Source organism: Canis lupus (genome assembly GCF_048164855.1).
Source record: "Canis lupus baileyi chromosome 5 unlocalized genomic scaffold, mCanLup2.hap1 SUPER_5_unloc_5, whole genome shotgun sequence".
NCBI classification, from domain to species: Eukaryota; Metazoa; Chordata; class Mammalia; order Carnivora; family Canidae; genus Canis; species Canis lupus.
Genome location: NW_027326412.1, coordinates 172,462 through 194,818, shown reverse-complemented (window position 1 = coordinate 194,818; position 22,357 = coordinate 172,462). Strand labels below are relative to the sequence as shown.

General features: G+C 38.3%; 1 protein-coding gene and 1 long non-coding RNA gene across 2 annotated transcripts in view; one reads left to right on the top strand and one right to left on the bottom strand.

Moving 5' to 3' along the window:
• Positions 1–22,357, bottom strand: part of LOC140629441 (uncharacterized) — a 65,723-nt gene that overhangs the window by 11,317 nt on the left and 32,049 nt on the right. The window lies entirely within an intron of this gene.
• Positions 442–21,676, top strand: LOC140629446 (MAM and LDL-receptor class A domain-containing protein 1-like). The gene is made up of 5 exons (XM_072818927.1): positions 442–568; positions 8,110–8,262; positions 9,190–9,603; positions 13,243–13,654; positions 21,454–21,676. Exons 1-4 carry the CDS (start codon positions 442–444, stop codon positions 13,614–13,616), a joined length of 1,068 nt encoding a protein of 355 aa, XP_072675028.1. The 3' UTR covers positions 13,617–13,654; positions 21,454–21,676.

Genomic DNA, 22,357 nt, shown 5'->3' with positions numbered 1-22,357 from the left:
CCTGCCGGGTGTAGGGCTCAGGGGGAGCTGTTGCCCCGGTGAGGCCCCTGTCCCCTGGCAGCCCCGCCTCTCCCAGGCACAGGGTGACACCAGGAGGGACAACCCCACAGGCGGCGGCCAGGTCTCCCCAGCCCTGGAGTCCGCTCCCGCCGTGACCACCGCGGCTCCCAGTCCGCAGGGGCCTGGGTGCTCCCGGGGCGGGGGCGCCGATCTGCACAGGTCGGGGCGCCGGAGCAGGAGCCTCCTCGCTGTCCTGGGCCCTCCCCGCCTCGGCCCGTCCCGGGGCAGCGCAGGATCCCGGCTGTGTCCCCCGGAGGCCTGGGGTCCGGGGCCTGCGCCGCTGGAGTCGTGCTCCCGGGGAGCCCCCTCCGCCCGGAGCCCCGCCCGACCCTCCGGCTGCGCCCCCAGGCCCCGCGGGGCGCGCTCCGGCCCTTTACGGAGATGGGCGGCTGTGGGGCGCGCTCTCCCCGGCGCCCCGGGATCCCGCCCGGGTCCCTGCTGAGCGCCTTTCCGTCCGGGAAGAGTCGTGGGGATTGTCAACGTGCCCGCTTCCCGGGCGGGGCGCCCTGTCCCGAGGCTCTCCCCGGCCTCGGCGGCTCCTCGCGGCCCTCCCCCACCGGATTCTTTTTTATTTTATTGTTTTCCGCCTTCCTGCCTTGTCAGAAGCGAAAAGCCTTCTCTCTGTAGCGTTCTTTACATCTCAGTTCGAATTTGAGGTGTTCAGGATGGTTTGAAAGTTATCTAGGGGTGTTGGTGGGGCCGGTGTGTGGAGGACCCCACTCCTTTGCATCCTGGCCCGCCCCCGTTGCCATTGTTTCAGATGCTCGGGTCAAAGACTTCAAAATCATATGGATTCATCTTTTTTTTACATTTTGTAACTGATGCCAGTTATTTCTATCATGTCTGCCTTTAAAATATAACCAGAATGCCTCGTTTTTATCTCCTCATTACCTCCCTGGTCCAGACCATTATCATTCCTTATCGGAATTTTTGAAATCTCCTTTTCTTGCTGATGTCACCTTATTTTTATCTTTTCTCAGTACAGTAGCCATGGGGATGGGATTAAGTCAGAATTTGTTAAAGCATCCCTAATTGTTTCCAATACCTCAAAATTAAGGCCAAAAAATTAAAGTGATTGCTCTGAGTTTACCTAGTTGTCAGGTTTTCTAGGACACCTCCCTTGATCACCATCTGTGAATTTTCAACCCTACTCTGTCATGCTCTATTCCTTTCTCTTTTTTTTTTGCCTTATTATCATTAAATGAATTATATATGTCTTACCTATTTCTTTTGTTTTTCAATATCTCACCTAGTATCCCTACCTTTCTCACTCACATTATTTAAATGCCATGAAGACAGAGATTTTTTTCTGTTTTCTTTTCCCCATTTTACTTTTCTGTCTTCTTAGAAGACTCTATACCTGTGCCAAATATATAGTGTGTACGCAGTACATCTTTGTCAAGTGAATGAAGAGTGAATGAATGAGTACTTGTTATTCTGTTGTCATAATTTCCTGTTTATAAATTTCCCATGCTAGATTTTAGGCTCCCTATTGGTGAGCACTATATATATATATATATATATATATATATATATATATATATATATATGTATTTTATATGTATATACATAATATTTAATGTAGGATGTGTTGAGAAATGTGAAGAGTCTGAAACTTTACTTATAAGCTAGCAAGTTAGCCTGTGTAGTTCTATGGATGCTGCCAAAATAGGTGAGACTTCTGGTTCAGAGACTAAAGGATTCATTATTAATGGTGTAACACCCAGCATAAATGTCCTGTTTGCCTTAGTTCCTCTTGCTCCCTGAGTCCCAGGAGCAGCTCAGAGGGGCCCAGGCTGATATGCATGAGAAATAGGTTATGCATCACAGCTAAGAAAGCCTGTGTTTATGGAACCCAAATCTTATAGTGGGATTCAAGCAAATGTGTCTGACCTATGTTTAAGAGGAGTACATTTTCCTTATTATATTATACAAGATAATAATTTGCCCTCTCTTATAGATGGAGTCACTACCTCTATTTTTCATGAGCATTTACTATTTTAATATCCTTAAAAGGATGGTCTGGAACAAAGGGGCAGTTAATGGCTCAGCTTATAGGACATGCAGAAACATGAGAGACCCTGGAGAATTATGTCCCAATAGTACCTCTGCTGGTCAGATTACAGGAGACCCTTAAAACCATGTGTAGAATAATGTAATTAATAATTGCTACTTCAAATGCAATAATTTTGAATGTAAAGTGTTACTGTTTGTGCATTGGTGTTCCTTTAAAAGATTTCATCTATTTATTCATATAGCAGTCTTTTTTATTTCATGGTACTTTTACAAATATTTGACTATTTTATGCTTTAAATAACTAATGAATATTAACTTTTGATGAAGACTACAGTTATTTTAACATTACAACTCCAAAATTATTATAACTCCTTTTGAATGCGTGAAAAAGCCTGAAGCTCAAAGAAATACGATGAGTAGAGAACATATTCTAAAATAGTATGCATAGTTTTAATGTATTTAAAGCTTATAATAACCTCTGCTTAATCAAATCAAATAAAGTAGAACCTCAATGTACTAGAACACTCAAATAACTTTTGTCCTCCTTCATGTAACTTTCAAGGAGGGTCATGAAATCTAGCAAGAAAGAGAGATGAACAGGGAGAGTTAACCTAGTGGACTTACAGTTATCATAGCTACGCCTCAGAGATATTGTGGTTTTTGTTCCAGACCACTGCAGCTAAGCAAGTATCACAATAAAATGAATTCTTTGCTTTTCCAGTGCATATAAAAATTATGTTTGCACTATACCTTAGCCTGTTAAGTGTGCAGTAGTATTATGTCTAAAGAAACAATGTACATACCTTAATTAAAAAGTACTTTATTGTTAGAAAATTCTATCATACAAATTTTCAAGGAGTCATAATTGTTTGTTGGTGGAAGGTCCTGCTTCTACGTTGATTGCTGCTGCCTGGTCTGGGTGGTAGTCACTGAAGGTTGGAGTAGCTGTGCCAATTTGCTAAAATCAGACAGCAATGAAATTTGCTACATCAATTGGCTCTTCCTTTCATGAACAGTTCTCTGTAGGATATGGTGCTATTTGATAGCATCTTACCCGCAGTACAACCTCTTTCAAAATTGGAGTCAGTCTTCTCAAACCTTGCTGCTGCTTTATCAACTAAGTTTATGTAATATTCTGAATCCCTTATTGCCATTTCAACAGTCTTTACAGATTCTTTCCCAGGAGTAGGAATAGGTTACGTCTCAAGAAATCATATTCTTTTTTCATCCATAAGAAGCAACTCCTAATCTGTTCAAGTTTTTCCCCCCACTTTTAAAGCCTTCATTTTTGGCATTAGTACTTTTTTAAAAATTTTAAGTTTTTGCTTAGATTCTAGTTGGTTAGCATGTGGTTCAATATTGGTTTCAGAAGTAGAGTACAGTGATTCATTACTAATGTATAAAATCATGTGCTCATCACAAGTGCAACCAATAATACTCATCACCCAATTCACCCATCTCCCCTCCAGCAGCCCTCAGTTTGTTCTCTGTAGCTAAGAGTCTCCTGTGGTTTGCTTCTTTTTTTGTTTTCCCTTCCCCTATGTTCATCTGTCTTATTTCTTAAATTCCACATATAAGAGAGATGATATGGTATTGATCTTTTTCTAACTGACTTATTTCATCCAAGTTTTATTATGAGATTGCAGCAGTTCAGTCACAACTTCAGGTTCTACCTCTAATTCTAGTTCTCCTGCTGTTTCCACCCCATTTGCAGTTATTTCCTCCACTGAAGTCTTGAGCCCCTCAAAGTCATCCCTGGGGTTTAGAGTCAACTTCTTCCAAATTCCTATTTCTGTTGATATTTTGAATGCTTCTCACGAATCACAAATGTTCTTAATAGCATTTAGCGTGGTCAGTCCTTTCCAGAAGGCTTTCAATGGACTTTTCCCACATCCATCAGAGAAATCAGTATCTATGGCATCTATAGCTGTATGAAATGTGTTTCTTAAATATTAAGCCTTGAAAGTTGAAAATGACCACTTGATCCATGGGCTGCAGAATGGATGTTGTATTAGAGGTAGAAAAACAGCATTAATCTCACTGTACCTCTCTGTCAAAGCCCTTGGGTGCCCAGGTGCGTTGTTAGTGAGCAGTCATATTTTGAAACGAATCTTTTTTTTTTCTGAGCAGTCAGTTCAACAGTGGACTTAAAACATTCAAGAAATCATGTCATAAATAGATGTACGGTCATCTAGGCTTTGCAGTTCCATTTATAGAGCACAGATAGAAGGGATTTAGCATAATTCTGAAGGGCCCTAGGAATTTCATAACAGTAAATGAGCATTGGCTTTGGCTTAAAGTCATCAGCTACATTAGCCCCTAACTTAGAGAGTCAGCCTGTCCTTTGATGCTTTAAGGCCAGACATTGACTTCTCTCTAGCTATGAAAGTCCTAACGTCCACTATGAGGCTGTTTAATCTACATTGAAAATCTGCGGTTCAGTGTGGCTGCCTTCATTAATTCTCTTTGCTACAACTTCTGGATACCTTGCTGCAGCTTCTGCATCAGCACTTGCTGCTTCACCTTGCACTTTTATGTCATAGAGATGGCTTCTTTCCTTAAACTTCATGAAATAACCTCTGCTAGCTCAGACTTTTCTTCAGCAGCTCAACTAATTAATTATTAGGACTTTTTTTCAGAACAGTTTTCAAGTCACAGAAAAGTTGAGGAAAAAGTAGAGATTTCCCACATACCTCTCCTGCCCTAAACACACACACACACACACACACACACACATACACACACACACACAGAGAGAGAGAGAGAGAGAGAGAGAGGGAGAGAGAGAGAGCGTCTCCTACATCAGATTTCCCAGCGGGCAGGGGAGGGGGGCATTTGCCACAACTGATGATTCGACACTGATACATCATAATTACTCAAAGCCCAGTATGATCCACTCTTGGTGTGATACATTCTGTGGGTTTGGAAGAATGTGTGGTAAAATCTATTTGTCAATATGGTATCATACATAGTATTTTCATGACATTGCTCTTGTATTGAAAATACTCTTGTGAATCACCTCATCAGCCTTCCCCCCACCTCTAAATTCTGGCAACCACTCCTCCTTTTACTCTTTTCATATTTTTGCCTTTTCCAGAATGTTAAATAGTTGAAAGCCTACAGTATGGAGCCTTTTCAGCCTGGTTTCTTTCACTTAGTAATATGCATTTAAGTTTCCTCCATGGCTTTTCATGGATTGATAGCTCATTTATTTTTAGTGCTGAATAACACTCCACTGTCTGGGTATAGTACAGTTTGTCCATTCACCTATTGAGGGACTTTTTTTTTTTTTTTTTTTTTGCTTCCATGTTTTGGCAGTTAGGAATTGCCATGTACAGGTTTCTGTGTGGATGTGTTTTGGGCTCCTTTGGGTATATATCAAAGAGTACCCTTCTTTAAATTTTTAAGTCTTTGCATGAGACCCAAATTATCAGCTCCAGTGCTTTGCTCATTTCATGTTTATTTCTTATACATGATTCTCTGTAGGAATCATCTCAAACCATCAAAGAAGTTCTAACAGTGAGTCTGATATAAGACCATCTGATTCTGTATCCATCACCCTGCCAAGGTTCCTTGGCTCCTACATAAATTTAATTTCTTCTCTCCTAGTGAAAAGCTCTCAACGTGACAGTGATAGTGTAGGGTGATGGACCTGTGTGTCTTTCTACCAAATATCCCCTAACATCCTTTCCTTGGGGGTAGCTACTATAATTATATTTATATAACTAATAGTGGCAACAAGAGTAATTTTACTGAAAATAATTAAAAGCTGCTATAGAGTCACTAGGTTTTTTACTCATATCCATAGAAATAGAAATAGACAAATAAGTTTTAGAAACTTTATGTCAGGGACACCTGGGTGGGTCAGTGGTTGAGCGTCCACCTCTGGCTCAGGGCATGATCCTGGGGTCTGGGATCGAGTCCTGCATCAGGCTCCTGTGGGAATCTTGCTTCTCCCTCTGCCTACGTCTCTGCCTCTCTCATGAATAAATAAATAATATCTTAAAAAATTAAAAAAGAAACTATGTCAACAGATATCCTATGATGAGCATAACAGCTTCTAGCACAAAGCTTGGTATACAATAAACCCTGAAGTAGTGATAACTATGGTTCTTGCAAATTATGCTGCTTCTGATAATGATGATAATTAAGAAAGTCAATAGTGAGGCTCCAGAAAAGTGAACAATCTTTGAACCTCAATTGTTAAAATTTACCCAGAATATTATATCTCTAAGTCAGAAAAGACTGTTTTTTTAAGATTATTTATTCATTTATTTATGAACAACACGAGAGAGACAGAGACTTAGGCAGAGGAAGAAGCAGGATCCTTGCAGGGAACCCAATGTGGGACTCAATCCTGGACCCTGGGATCACGACCTGAACTGATGGCAGTTGCTCAACTGATGAGCCACCCAGGCGTCCCGACATACAGAATTTTTAATAGCTGTTCTTATGAAGTGTATATTTGGTTAACAGCTAGCTAAATTAATTTCAGCTGGTTTATTACATCTCTGAACAGCTGAGGTGAGTTTTTAAAATGTGTATAGAAATCTAAATATTTGGGAACACAGTATATTAGATAGGCATATTTAAATTTTAGCAGCAAAGCATCTGTTAAAAATTGCTGTCTTTGATGGATCTTATCTAATAAAACTAGAAAATTGCCACAGTGGTTTCTGAAATTTTACCACCATTAGTATATTCATTTATTTCTACATTGGTATCTCCTTGGATAGCAGACAATAGACAATAAGGCTCCCTTTCCAGGGAACTATGTGTGATAGCTATTCCATAGTAGCAATAACTTGTTTTCTTTCTGTATTTTCGTAAAAGAACTCCTGGATCCTTTTTTTTAAGATTTTATTTATTCATGAGAGACAGAGAGGCAGAGACATAGGCAGAGGGAGAAGCAGGCTCCCCGCAGGAACCTGATGTGGGACTTGATCCCTGGACCTGAGATCATGCCCTGCGCCGAAGGCAGATGCTCAACCACTGAGCCACTCAGGTGTCCCCCTTTGTTTTTTTTTTAATTGTCTGAAAAAGGAATCAAAAGCATTACTTTCTCAGGGATTGAAATGGCAACTACATACTTTGAAACCACTGAAATCTAGGTATATTTATGAGTTATTTATATATTATGTATTTATAAACAGAGATGGCCTATAAAAATGTAGTTTTAAATATTCTTAGTATTTTTCCCCTAACTTGTCATAATTATCATTGGAGTGAAAAATCTTTGGATTTCAATCCATTTACATAGTTTCCTAACTCTATGACCTTAGTTAGATTAATAACTTCCCTGAACTTTCCTTTCTTCCTTGGGCTATTGTGAAAGTTGGATCTATATAAAGTGTTTAGTACAGGGTCTATGACATAGGTATCTATTAAATATTAGCTATAATTCATACTATTATTATAACTTCTCAGTCCTGCCTTTCTCTTCCTCTTTTCTAATGGCTTTGTGGAAATTAACTATTTCTTACCTATTTCCTGAAAAGTGGGTCAAATTATTCTGCCCTATAAATATTATGCAATGCATATAATACTTTGGGAAATATTAAGCTCTACAAAATTGGTGGTGAACGTAATATTAATTATAATAATCTTGGTTTTTCAAATTTTAATCTTTTTGAAGTAGCTACTTTTCATATTTTAGTATAAAATAATCTGTAGGAACAATGAAGTCTTCCAAATAATGTCATAGTGGCAGAGAAATAACATGAGTATCGAATAAATTAGGTAGACCTTGGCAATTCTATACTCAATATAGCTGAATAATGATGTTTCTTTGAAAAATTATTTGGTAAAAATGTAATTTCTTAAATTGATAATTCTGCTTTATTAATTTTTCAGTATGGAAAGCACAACTCTGGTTTTTATTTCTTTCAGATCAGATAGGATCCATTTTTTCCTCAAACGTATCCTTTAATGTACTTAGAGAAGTATAACAAGGTGATTTCAGTTGAGCTTTACGATTCTAAAGTATATGAATACTCCGGAGAGCCATCCTAGGAGTCACATTTTGTTTTTCAGGCTCCAAATGTGACTTTGAAGCAGATAGCTGTGGTTGGTTTGAAGCAATTAGTGGTGACCATTTTGATTGGGTATGGAACTCTAGAAGTAACCTTTTGGCTGAATTTGAGCAACAGGCTCCACCTAGGGATCATACTCCCAAAACAACTGAAGGTAATAAGCAAGGAGAGGCTTTTGTTCACCCTTGGTCAGGCCTGTTAAGAGAAAGATAAGCATTTAAAGCTCTATGTTACTGCAACAAATAGTGTGACAAATAGCTAAATAGTGTCAATTACGTTTATGTTGTTAGTGTGAAATGACTCCTTTAAGGGTGGTGGGGAGGGAGTATAGATATGCTTTTGGCTGAATTCACTTAAATTATTAACTTTTTGCATGATTTTCAACCTGGAGGTAGATACTAGTTTAGTTTTCATAAGAGCAAATTTGACTCATCATATTTATTGATTTTTGATTGTATAGTCTTAATTTTAGTCAGACACAGAGCTTAGTACAAGGTTAAGAGGCAGGTGCCTCAACTCAGTCGGCTAACTTACAATTTGTATTTGTATCTCAATAGGGCATTTTATGTTCATTCTGAAGAAAGCAGAAGCTTGTCACAAGTTGCCAAACTCCAGAGCCCAACGTTTAGCCAGGCAGGACCTGGATGCATACTTTCCTTCTGGTAAATACTAAAAACTGTGGTCAGCTACCCCAGCAACCCGGTGGTTGCAGGCGTACTTCTGCACTTGTTAGACTTTATGATTTGCCCTTGGTTTGCCTTTAAAAATAGGTACTGTTATATTTATACAATTAGCATTTTACTTAGAAGCACATTATCAGTATTTGTTGTGTTCTTTCTTTAGATGAAAGAGACTCTTTCCCTCCAACAGTGGATTATAATTTAATTAACTCTGCCTCCTCTGTTCTAGATGGAACTCCTTGAGAAAGGCTCCCAGGGTCCTGGAGCCAGAGTATGCACCTCAGCAGATAAGCTCTCGCATATGAGCAGCAATGATTACTGCAAGAAATAAAGGCGTCCATTGTAGCTAATTATTAATCAACGGTTGACTGAGTGGAAGAGCCTATAAGTTAAATATTTAGTCTATGCAATAAATCATTTCCATTCCTTGTGTTTGTTCTTTTTCAGGTTTTATGACCATGGTCTGTCAGTGGGAGCAGCTGAGCTACAGCTACATGTGGAAGATTCCAACGACTCTACAGTACTCTGGAGAGTATTGTGTAACCAGGGCAACCAGTGGTCACAGGCCACTATTCAGCTTGGACGCCTTACTCAGCCCTTCCATTTGTCACTAGATAAAGTCAGTCTTGGCATTTATGACGGAGTCTCAGCTATTGATGACATCAGATTTGAAAATTGTACCCTTTCTCTTCCTGCAGAGAGCTGTGAAGAGCCGGACTTTTTCTGGTGTCAACGCAGCAAGGCTTGCATAGAAAAACTTCTGTTATGTGATTTGGTAGATGATTGTGGTGATCATACTGATGAGGTTGACTGTGGTAAGTGCTTTGTTGTTGTTATTATTATTAATTATTATTATTATTTTGGTCCATCATATTTTTACAGTGGAGATCTTGATTTGTTCACTGTTTTCTAGCCAATCAAGGCAAAGACAGGAAGCATTGTTCCAGAGTTGACGACCGTGATGAGTGGTTGATTAATCAGGTTACCGATATTTGTTATGTGGACTTATTAACTAGGTACTATAGATAAAGTGCTAACCACAATGACTGAGTTTCAGATCTCATGGAATTTACAGTCTAATTGAGAAGTAGATATTATTCAAATATTGTTTTAAAAATACAAACTGGAAGCTTTGATGGGAGATACGGAGAGGAGTGCAGTGACTTTATAATAATGGTATTAAACTTTCTAAAGGAGATGACTTAGCTGAGATCTGAAAATAAAAAAGTCAAAGCATATATATGCAAAAGCCCTGATATGTGACCGTGTAGCAGATGGAGGCCAGCCAGTGCGGTAGGAGCGAGGAGGTGAAGGAGAGATAGGGTGCAGTATAAGGACAGAAATGTGAAGGAGGCCAGATTTGCAGATATTTATAGTCTATATTAGGAAAGTTTTTCTCCATTTGAGGGTTTTTAAGAAGGAAAGTGGTATAATAAAATTGGCATATTAAAACATGTCAGTGTAGATACAGAGTGATAAGTGGATTGGAGGAGAGTGGATTTGGGAGACCCATCAGGAGGCCATTGCGATAATCCACTGAGGAGGGGTGGGCAGCCTGTATCACAGCGGCAGTGATGGAGATGGAGGGACTGATGTTTGGGGAAATACTTAGGAGGGACATTTGATGATGTTTTGGCTATAGGGAGCAGGGAGTGCTGTGTCAAAGGTAAGTCTTGAGTTTCTGGTTTAAATTACCAGAAAGTTTATGGTATCTGATGATTGTATACATTTTATAATTTAATAAACCTAGCACCAGGTAGTGCCCATTGCACTTGCTCCTGAAAATGAATCAGAAGCTTATAGCTGTTTTTTACTTCAATTACAAAATCAATCAGAAAAAGAATTTGCATCTTTCTTTGTCCAGAAATAGCAACAATTCTTAAAATTCAAGCTATATGCCTATTACATTGAGAGGCTAATTATAAACCAAAGTGAAGCCATAAAATGCTTGGTGCATCATAGGAAACACTGCATTAAGAAACTTCCATATAAATTATTGTACAGCATGCTGCATATATGTGATCTTTGATACAGTCAGGTGGATTGAAGTCAGAATTACCATGCATCTCATTACACAACTAATTCTTTGAGTGGATATAAATAAAGTTGATAATTTAGACAATGGCTAACATAAGAAGTGTAACTTGTCCCCAAGGTAATTTATTTTTGTGGCTTTAGAAAGCTTTTTCATCTTTCTGAAGCTCTCCGAAGCCCACTCCTCAAAAAAAAAAAAAAAAGCAAATTATCCTTAAAACTACTATTAACTTAGATGGAGTTATGTCAGTACAACTATAATAATCAAAATACTACTTGTGACTAAATATTAGTGAAAGAGAACAGTAGTGGTATCAGAGTGTCAGTTTCTCTCGCAGCTTTCCATATAAATGTGTTCCTGGATTCCATAGAAAGCATTAGGCATCCAGAAATCTATGTTTTATTTCCTAAATCTTCCTACGTTTAGAGATAGGGTTTTTTATTTGAAGGTGGAGCTACGTGCATTCCCTTTCAAAATAGAGATTGAACATACAGTCAATATGAAGACAGGCAATATCAAAATCTGTTGGCTTTAGTGCCAGTTTTATGTCAAAAAACTTAGCAGCTTGACATTCTCCTTCTGCTCCACAGCCAAAGATTGACACCCGGAGAGTATGCTGTGGGTCCCCAGTTCACGTCACAGCTGGGCTTGATTAGTCACAAGTGAGGAAATATCAAACAAAAGCTCATCTCCCATTTGACATTTACTCACTGGGCTCCCATCATTAGTTCTAAGCTCCTGTTCCGTGGTTTTCAAAGACAGATGATTTGTTCTAGCCTGGCTGCATTTATCCACATTTGCTTATATTTATTGTTTCAGAATATTTATTCCCCTTTGGCACCAAGTGCATTTACTAAGATGAATAGTGAAAGGACAGCTGACATTTATATGTTTAAAAAATATTAACTTCGGTGAATGAAGCTAAAATGTAAAACTATGCATTAATTCTAACTCCTGTTCCTTCTACCCAAATAATGCTAAATGTTTTTATTCTAAAAACAAATCCTTGTTGTCAACAAAATGTTCACATCCTGAAAATGACTACATTACTATATTCTGGAAATTGTGGTAGATAAGCTAGGTGACGAGGGGCTAGTCAATCCTTTATAAGTGCTTTGAATTCTTCTAGTACCTGGAAGGAGTTTTAAGCTTAAAAGCTCCAGCTCAAAGGAGCTGCAATCCAGTGAGAAGAAAAGACTGCCTCTCAGGAGATGCTGCCAAGAGCCCGCAGCACAACAGGAGGCATAAATAGAGAAGGAGAGAGGAGTGAGGTGTTTAAGGCAAGTGGGGAAGGTGGTGTATGCTAAGAAAAGGCTGGCCAGGGACAAACAGGAAGTTAATTTAACTTGGGAAAGGTAAAGCTTGAAAGAAGAGCTTAGATTTCAGTTTGGATTAAATGAGCATGTATGTACAGGAAGAAAATGATAAATTGCCATGGAAGGCAGAAGAATGGTCTTTCTGGCACTGATGGAGGGAAATGTGGAATTGGGGCAAGATGAAACCAAAGGGAGGAGTTTTTCAGCCTGAGGTCTGGAAAATGCTGGCATCAGGATCATGTTGATACTTGTTAAAAATATGGATTGCTCGGTCCCCCATATCTAACCAGGTAGTGCTGGTATGGAGCTTCGCCATGGAGCAAGCAATTATGCTGTACACATCAGGTGATTCTGAAAGATTGGACTCTATTAAAGTATGACTCTTCAGTTCTGCATGTTAGAATCGCCAAGGGAGATAATGAATTATCTTGATGTTCAACCGCACTATTTGTGGCAGTTCAGTCAACATCTCCGGGGGGGCTAGGGGGGCTCAGTTGGTTCAGCATCCAACTCTTGATTTCGGCTCAGGTCATAATCTCAGGGTTGTGAGACTGAGCCCCTGTAGGGCTCTGTGCTCAGTGGAGAGCCTGCTTGAGATTATCTCTCCCTCTGTCCCCTGACCCCCCTTTTCTCTCTCTAAAATAAATAAATCTTTTTTTTAAATAAATAAATCTTTAAAAAAATAAATCAACATCCCTGAAGATAAGTTCTGGAACTTCATGTTTTTTGTTTTGTTTTGATTTTTAACATTCACTGGTGATTGGGACATTTGGCTAAGGTTGAAATCGACTGAGCCAGAAGTTTATAGTATTGAGTCAGCCATGGTGCCCTCATCATTTGCATAAAGTTATAGTGTTGGAAATGGTGAAGGATGGGTATAAAAGGCATTTGGAAAATAATGGCTGAAGTAATGCCCCCCCAGTCTATAAAATATTATTACTTGATATAAATCTAGGATTTATTCACTTTTTAAAAACTTTTAGTGTCGCATTTAAAAAACATTAAAATCATTAACCTTGGCAGGAGCCAAATATCAACAAGTATTCTTAATCATGTTTTTTGTCCTTAATTATTTTTTTGTTGTTATTTCATGCCAATTTCAGTACCTGAGTTCCAATGTAACTTTGAAAATGGAATCTGTAACTGGGAACAAGATACAGAAGACGACGTTGATTGGACCAGGAAGCACGGTCCAACTTCAACACTTAATACAGGGCCAATGAAGGCTCATACCTTGGGCACAGCTAAAGGACACTATCTCTACATAGAATCTTCGGAGCCACAGGTTTTCCAAAACAGAGCTACTTTCCTCAGCCCTGTCCTCAATGCCACCGATGCAGGGGGCTGCACCTTCCGCTTATATTACCACATGTTTGGAAAGCATATTTATAGGCTGGCCATCTACCAGAGAGTTTGGAGTAACACAAGAGACAGCTGCTGTGGCAGATATTTGGGAATCAAGGCAACAGATGGATGAGGAAACGCCTCAATCTTTCCAGCAGGAAGCCTTTTCAGGTATAGATAATGGCTTTCGTAATGTGTATTTAAGATGCATTCAGAATGTCTAAGGAATATGAAAGATCACTATATCCTTGAATTAAAAGCCAGTGGAATTTGGTCAGAGTTATTTGGAAGTACATTTATCATGCAATTAAGGTTGTGCCAAAGCATGTTAAGTTGCTTTCCTCTTTGACTCCCCCCAATAATCTGTGATTAAAATTTCTAAAGGTGGACACATGGCATTGGCAGCAGCTACAGGTCCCTCTGACTTTAAGTCATTTTTCTCTTGAAATAAAAAATCTGGAGGGAAAAAGAGTTTTGCGCAATATATGGTACTCTGCCAAATGTTCAGGTTCTAAAATCTGTGATTTTTAAATATTCCATCAGACTTTTCCACCTTTTATAGGTAAGCAGCAGAAATTCGAGAAGGGTGCATGCTGTGTTGGAGAATCACACAGCTACTCTGGGGCAGAGCCAGAGGTCTAGCTAGGTCTCCTCACTCCTGCTGAAATATTCTTTACTGTGATTCTCACCTACCTTCTCCTAAAAGGAAAACTTGGGGGCAGCCCGGATAGCTCAGCGGTTTAGCGCTGCCTTCAGCCCAGGGGCTGATCTGGAGTCCCGAGATCGAGTCCCACCTCAGGCTCCCCGTGAGGAGCCTACTTCTCCCTCTGCCTGTGTCTCTGCCTCTCTCTCTCTCCTCTCTGTGTTTCTCATGAATAAATGAATAAAATCTTAAAAAAATAAATAAAAGGAAAACTTGGAATGGTGGGTTTAAATGCTTACGTGGCTTTTAAGATTTTATGAAGGCAATTTCTATTATCTCTTGGATTCCCTTAGCAATTCCCTGAAGTGGGTAAGTCAGGATCTTTTTTATCAGTTTTACAAATATGAATAAAACATTTGGAGAGGTTGTTATTTATATCTGGCCAAATAGATGGTGCACAGCAGGATGGGGGCTTGGAATGGAATCTGCAGTTTCCAATTAATTCACATTCATTCCCTTTCTAATATATCATACAGCCTGTCATGTGTAGGAGGGTCGAATATTCTTTTTCTCTTTGCTCCAATAGATCTAGATGTAATATACAGGGAGGAACTCCTTACCACTCCTGGCTAAACTTTTTTTTTTACATGTACTGAATTTCTCTGTTCCCTTATTTAAAGCGCTGTTTCAACCTAAATATCTTGAGAGCCATGATAGAGGGGCGTCTGGGTGGCTGCATCAGTTAAGCATCTGCCTTGGGCTCGGGCCATGATCTCAGGTCCTGGGATCCAGCCCTGCATTGGGCTCCCGCTCACTAAGAAGCCTGCTTCTGCCTCTGCCTGCCACTCCTCTTCTTATGCTCTCTTTCTCTGTGTCAGATAAATAAATAAAAGCTTTTTAAAAAGCCATCATAGATATACGTTGTATATGACTCACTAAAGAATACATTGAAATGGGTGATTTGTCCAGATAGACACAGGCGGAAATTATGAGAACTAGTCTGCTATATGTAGAGTGTTATTTTGCTGTTCAGCCATGTGGCAGGTGCGTGTAATCACAAGAAATGAAATGGAAGGAAGGTTCTTCGACTTTTATTTAATAATGGATCACCCACTTCAAATTTAATCAGATGAATTGTAATTTGGGTCAAACTAGTATCCTTCTGATATTTACTCAAGAGTTGGTTGCCAGGAGAAAATCACCTTGGCAAGGGAGCTGTTTCACATTCAGATGAACAGAGAACTAACCAAGGAATCCTTTAGTTATGAATCAAAAATATAGAAATTGGTGTGTGGAACCAATTTTGGGTTATACATGCAGTACTCTGTTTTTATCCAATGGTTCTTCTAGGCTTTATTTTTTTCCAATGACATTCAGGCTTGAGAAGGTAAAATCAGATTGTGCTTGTGGTGTAGTTAAGATAATAAAAATTGGGTCCAATTTCAGCGACCAGAGATATTCCTTCATTGAATAATAAGTATACAGAGTTGTGGTGAGAGCAGAAATAACCAAGATTTTACTTAGCTGTGATATTGTAGGTGAAATTAGCTAGTGTCAGTCCAGCAGGTAATGTGCTCATTAAATGTTTGTTTAAAAGAAAAATCCAAGGATTTTTCAGGAGCTATGTATGTATATATAGTTGACACACAAGGTTACATTAGCTTCAGGTGTACAACATAGTGATTCAACAAGACTATATATATATATGTTTTTTATAAATATAAATATATATATATATATTTTTTTAAGACCATATATTATACTATGTTCACCACAAGTGTAGCTACGGCCTGTCCTGACACACTGCTCTTACACCATCTTTAACTGTATTCTTCACGCTGGGCATTCATTCTTATGGCCTACTCATTCAATAACTAGAAGTCTATATCTCACACTTCCCTTCACCATTTTGCCCAACACCCCACACTCCTCTCCTGTGACAACCACCAGTTAGTGGTCCGGATTTATGCATCTCATTTTGATTTTGTTTGTTTACTCATTTTTAAAAACTTCCACTTAAGTATTTGTCTGAGGTATTTCACTTCACACGATACCCTCTAGGTTAATCCATGTTTTCTCAAATGGCACACCTCCTCCTTTTTATGGCTATATGATATTCCGTGTGTGTGTGTATGTATATACATAATACTTTCTAATCCATTTGTCTATTGATGGGCATTTAGTTTGCTTCCATATCTTGACTATCACAAATAATGCTGTGGTAAACATATGGGTGCATACATCTTTTCAAATTAGTGTTTTTGTGTTTTGGGGGTAAATAATAGTGCATTATTGGATCATAAGATATTTCTACTTTTAAGCTTTTGAGCAACCTCCATACTCTTTCCACAGTGGCTGCTCCTCTTGCATTCCCACCAACAGTGCAAGAGGGTTCCTTTTTCTATATGTCCTGCTAAAACTTTTTGTATCTTGTATTTTTGGTTTTAGCCATTCTGACAGGTTTATAGTGATATCTCATTGTGGTTCTAATTTGCGTTTCCCTGATAATTAGTGATGTTGAACATATTTTCATGTGTCTGTTGGCCATCTATATGTATTTGGAGAAATGTATGTATGTCATTTGCCCATTTTTTAATTGGATTGTTTGGCTTTTTTGGTATTAAGTTGTATAAATTCCTTATATATTTTGGATATTAATACTTTATTACATATATCATTTGTAAATATCTTCTCCCATTCAGTAGGTTGTCATTTTGTTTTGTTGATAATTATATTTGCTGTGTAAAAGCTTTTTATTTTGACGTAGTCCCAATAGTTTATTTTTGATGTTGTTTCCTTGCCTCAGCAGACATATCTAGAAAAATAGTGCTATGGCTGATGCCAGGGACATTACTGCCTGTGCTCTCTTCTAGGGTTTTTATGGTTTCAGGTCTTATGTTGAGTTCTTTAATCCATTTTGAGTTTGTGTGTGGTGTTAAAAAGTGGTCTAATTTCCTTCTTTTTCATGTAGCTATCCAATTTTCACAGCACCATTTATCGAAGGACTATCTTTTCTCCATTGCATATTCTTGCCTCTTTATTCATAGATTAATCGACCATTTAATCCTATGTTTGTTTCTGAACTCTCTCTTTTGTTCTTTTGATTTATGTGTTGATTTTTTGTACCAGTACCATAGTTTTTTTATTAGTACAGTTTTGCAATATATCTTGAAATCTGGAACCATGACACTTTTAGCTTTTGTTACTCGCTCTCAAGATTGTGTTGGCTATTCAGTCTTTTGTGGTTTCCTACAAAGTTCAGTATTATTTGTTGTAGTTCTTTGAAAAATACTTGGGATTTTTCTAGTTCCGTAGACATGTTAAATTGTTTATTGGAGCTTTATTTTGATTCTTGAGGTAGGCTGATATCCCTATATATTTCTCTCTTAGAACTGCTTTTGCTGCCTTCCCAAAATTTTGGACCATTGTGTTGTCATTTATATTTGTGTCTATGCATTTTGTTATTTCTCCTTTAATTACCCTGTTGACTGTTTGGTAGTATGTTGTTGAGTCTCCATATATTTGTGACATTTTCATTTATTTCTTGTGATTTGTTTCTAGTTTTATAGCATATGATCAAGATATTTATAATTGCCATATCCTCTTATGGATTAATCCCTTTATTATTTTGTAATGACCATCTTTGTCTCTTGCTACTCTCTTTGTTTTAAAGTCTGTCCTGTCTGATATAAGTATTGCCATCCTGGACTGTTTTGTTGTTGTTGTTGTTGTTGTTGTTGTTGTTGTTTTGCTTTTCCTTGTATGGTGAATTTTTTTTTAATCCTTCATTTTCAATCTTTATGAGTCTTTAGGTCTGAAGTGAGACTCCTGTTGGCATCTTTAGATGGATATTGTTTTTCTTTTCTTTAATATTTTACTTATTCATGAGAGATAAACAGATAGAGGCAGAGACATAGATGGAGAAGCAGGCTTGCTGTGGGGAGCCTGATCCAGGACTCGAACCCAAAACCCAGAGATCATGACCTGAGCCAAAGGCAGATGCTCAGCCACTGAGCCACCAACGTGACCCCAATGGATATTGTTTTTCTTATCCATTCTGCCACCCTTTTATCTTTTGATTAGAGCTGTTAGACCATTTACATTTTTTTTCATTTTTTTAACCCTTTATTTTTTATTTTTTAATAATAAATTTATTTTTTATTGGTGTTCAATTTACCAACATACAGAATAACACACAGTGCTCATCCCGTCAAGTACCCCCCTCAGTGCCCATCACCCATTCACCCCCCACCCCCGACCCTCCTCCCCTTCCATCACCCCCAGTTCGTTTCCCAGAGTTAAGAGTCTTTATGTTCTGTCTCCCTTTCTGATATTTCCCACACATTTCTTCTCCCTTCCTTTATATTCCCTTTCACTATTATTTATATTCCCCAAATGAATGAGAACATACAATGTTTGTCCTTCTCCGATTGACTTACTTCACTTAGCATAATACCCTCCAGTTCCATCTACGTTGAAGCAAATGGTGGGTATTTGTCGTTTCTAATGGCTGAGTAATATTCCATTCTATACATAAACCACATCTTCTTTATCCATTCATCTTTCAATGGACACCGAGGCTCCTTCCACAGTTTGGCTATTGTGGACATTGCTGCTAGAAACATCGGGGTGCAGGTGTCCTGGCCTTTCATTGCATCTGTACCCTTGGGGTAAATCCCCAGCAGTGCAATTGCTGGGTCGTAGGGGAGGTCTATTTTTAACTCTTTGAGGAACCTCCACACAGTTTCCCAGAGTGGCTGCACCAGTTCACATTCCCACCAACAGTATAAGAGGGTTCCCTTTTCTCCACATCCTCTCCAAGATTTGTGGTTTCCTGCCTTGTTAATTTTCCTCATTGTCACTGGTGTGAGGTGGTATCTCATTGTGGTTTTGATTTGTATTTCCCTAATGGCAAGTGATGCCGAGCATTCTCTCATGTGCATGTTGGCCATGTCTTTGGTAGCATGACAGGATACAAAATCAATGCCCAGAAATCAATGGCATTTCTATACACTAACAATGAGACTGAAGAAAGAGAAATTAAGGAGTCAATCCCATTTACAATTGCACCCAAAAGCATAAGATACCTAGGAATAAACCTAACCAAAGAGATAAAGGATCTATACCCTAAAAACTATAGAACACTTCCGAAAGAAATTGAGGAAGACACAAAGAGATGGAACAATATTCAATTCTCATGGATTGGTAGAAATAATATTATGAAAATGTCAATGTTACCGAGGGCAATTTACACATTTAACGCAATCCCTAACAAAATACCATGGACTTCCTTCAGAGAGTTAGAACAAATTATTTTAAGATGTGTGTGGAATCAGAAAAATCCTGAATAGCCAGGGGAATTTAAAAAAAGGAAACCATAGCTGGGGGCATCACAGTGTCAGATTTCAGGTTGTACTACAAAGCTGTGGTCATCAAGACAGTGTGGTACTGGCACAAAAACAGACACATAGATCAATGGAACAGAATAGGGAACCTAGAAGTGGACCCTGAACTTTATGGTCAACTAATATTCGATAAAGGAGGAAAGACTATCCACTGGAAGGAAGGCAGTCTCTTCAATAAATGGTGCTAGGAAAAGTGGACATCCACATGCAGAAGAATGAAACTAGACCACTCTCTTGCACCACACACAAAGATAAACTCAAAATGGATGAAAGATCTAAATGGGAGACAAGAGTCCATCAAAATCCTAGAGGAGAACACAGGCAACACCCTTTTTGAACTCAGCCACAGTAACTTCTTGCAAGATACATCCACGAAGGCAAAAGAAACGAAAGCAAAAATGAACTATTGGGATTTCATCAAGATAAGAAGCTTTTGCACAGCAAAGGATACAGTCAACAAAACTAAAAGACAACCTACAGAATGGGAGAAGATATTTGCAAATGACATATCAGATAAAGGGCTAGTTTCCAAGATCTATAAAGAACTTATTCAACTCAACAGCAAAGAAACAAACAATCCAATCATGAAATGGGCAAAAGACATGAACAGAAATCTCACAGAGGAAGACATAGACATGGCCAAGATCACTTTTTAATAATAAAATAATTTTATGTCATGGTTATAACTGCATTCAGAAGTTAATTAAAAATTCATTTTCATGGTATAATTTTTAAATATGCTTTTCCTTTCACTATATTAAAATGAAAAAAATGTAGTTTTATTCTATTTCCTGCACAGATGTGTTAGACAAATCTAGAGGAGACATCAAAGAGCTTTCTGGCCTGAAAGATTGCAGAGATGGCCTTGGCTAGGCACATAATTTGTTAGGTTAGGCATGTGTTTTTGGAGCATCTACTCTGTGAGAAGAGAAAACTTAATCACACATGGAACCAGCATACGCAGAATTGATGTGTAATGCCTCGGGGAAAGTGTTATTTGCTGAAAGAGAGGTCCATTGGGAGGCTCAGGTAACTTACCAAGTCTTCAGGTCTATCTTGGGTGTGTATGTCTTTAATAATACTTGAAGAGGGGAACCCTGGGTAGCGCAGCAGTTTGGCACCTGCCTTTGGCCCAGGTCGTGATCCTGGAGACCCGGGATCGAGTCCCATGTCGGGCTCCTGGTGCATGGAGCCTGCTTCTCCCTCTGCCTGTGTCTCTGCCTCTCTCTCTCTCTCTCTGTGACTATCATAAATAAATAAAAAAAAAAAAAGAAAAACAGAAGACCTTTCCATTTAAAAAAAAATAATACTTGAAGGGAGTCTTTACTTTTGGATGTTACTGGATAATACAAATGAACGAAGATAATACTATGGATAAAGACCACATACTGACTCTTTTTAAGAATTTAACTCTTTTTATTTCTAAAAAAATCTTTCCTTTTACCACAAAAGACGAAATTCATTTTTATTGTAGGAAAATGTTTAAATATAGGTAGAAAAGGTAAACCACATCAATGCTGCTTACACCCTCATGATAAAAACATTGTGTGTGTCTTTACAATCTACCACGTTGCTTTCAATTAATACAATAAATAAAAGCAACACTGTTTTCAATTAATTTGCTCATTTTTATATATAATTTTTAAACACCTATTCACCAATATTTTGTTTGGGCCAATAGTATTCCATCAAATGGATGTACCACCATTCACTAATTCAGTTCCTCACTATTGATTTAGGAGTTGCTTTCGATTGTACACAAATTTAAAGAGTCTTTACTGAACAGTATAGAGGTTTGCACACATTGCAAATTATATCCTAAGAGTAAAAGAAAATACAGAGTAGAATTTTTAATTGATATTCATTTTTAAACCATTTGATTGATGATTTTATTGTTTTAAATTTTTATTTATTTATGATAGGCACACAGTGAGAGAGAGAGGCAGAGGCACAGGCAGAGGGAGAAGCAGGCTCCATGCACCGGGAGCCCGACGTGGGACTTGATCCCGGGTCTCCAGGATCGCGCCCTGGACCAAAGGCAGGCGCTAAACCGCTGCGCCACCCAGGGATCCCTGATTTATGATTTTAAATTACTCTTCAATAATGTACCTTTTTTTCACAAGCAATACATGACTGTGTCTGTTTTTCTGTATGCTTCCCAAACACTGTCTAATTATTTTTTTCATTGTTTCAGTCTGAAAATATGGTTAAAGTAGGAGGTAACTGTATATTTTCTCCAATTCTTTAATGCTAAGCAGGTTGATCAAGTTTGTGTGCATGTATGCCTTGTGTAGTTATATTTCTGTGTGTATCTATGTTTCCTATTTGTGCTTTTTGCTTGGTTTTCAGTGTGTAATGCTTATTATTCTTCTTACTGACTTAATCTTTTAAAGCATCGAGGTATTTTTTTATTTGTTGTGAAAGTTGCAAAGATTTTCCCCAAGTTTTATTGACCTTTTATTAGTTTTTCATGTTTTCACCCTTCCTAGTTTTTAGGTTGTGCATAGTTATGTCTGCCAGGGTGCCCTTTATAGTTTATCTTTTTGTTATTTTTTCCAGAATGATATTTTTCATTAGGTTTATTGACACATGAATGACATATAACATGTAAATTTAAGGTGTACAATGTGATTACATTGTGAAATGATTACTACAGGAAGGTTGATTAACACATTCATCATGTCACAGCTACCTTTTTTTTTAGAGAATGTGGTGAGGACATTTAAGATCTACTCTCTTAGGAGCTTTCATATATACAATACATTACTGTTAACTGTAGTCACCATCCTGTGTATTTTACCCCTAGTAGTTATTTATCTTGTAACC

What these genes read in the sequence shown, in the direction of transcription:
- LOC140629446 (XM_072818927.1), top strand. Translation starts at nt 442, where the DNA reads ATGGGCGGCTGTGGGGCGCGCTCTCCCCGGCGCCCCGGGATCCCGCCC. An exon ending in CTTCCCGGGCGGGGCGCCCT is followed by an intron (nt 569 to 8,109) that starts GTCCCGAGGCTC and finishes TTTGTTTTTCAG; the next exon opens with GCTCCAAATGTGACTTTGAA. An exon ending in TACTCCCAAAACAACTGAAG is followed by an intron (nt 8,263 to 9,189) that starts GTAATAAGCAAG and finishes TTAAATATTTAG; the next exon opens with TCTATGCAATAAATCATTTC.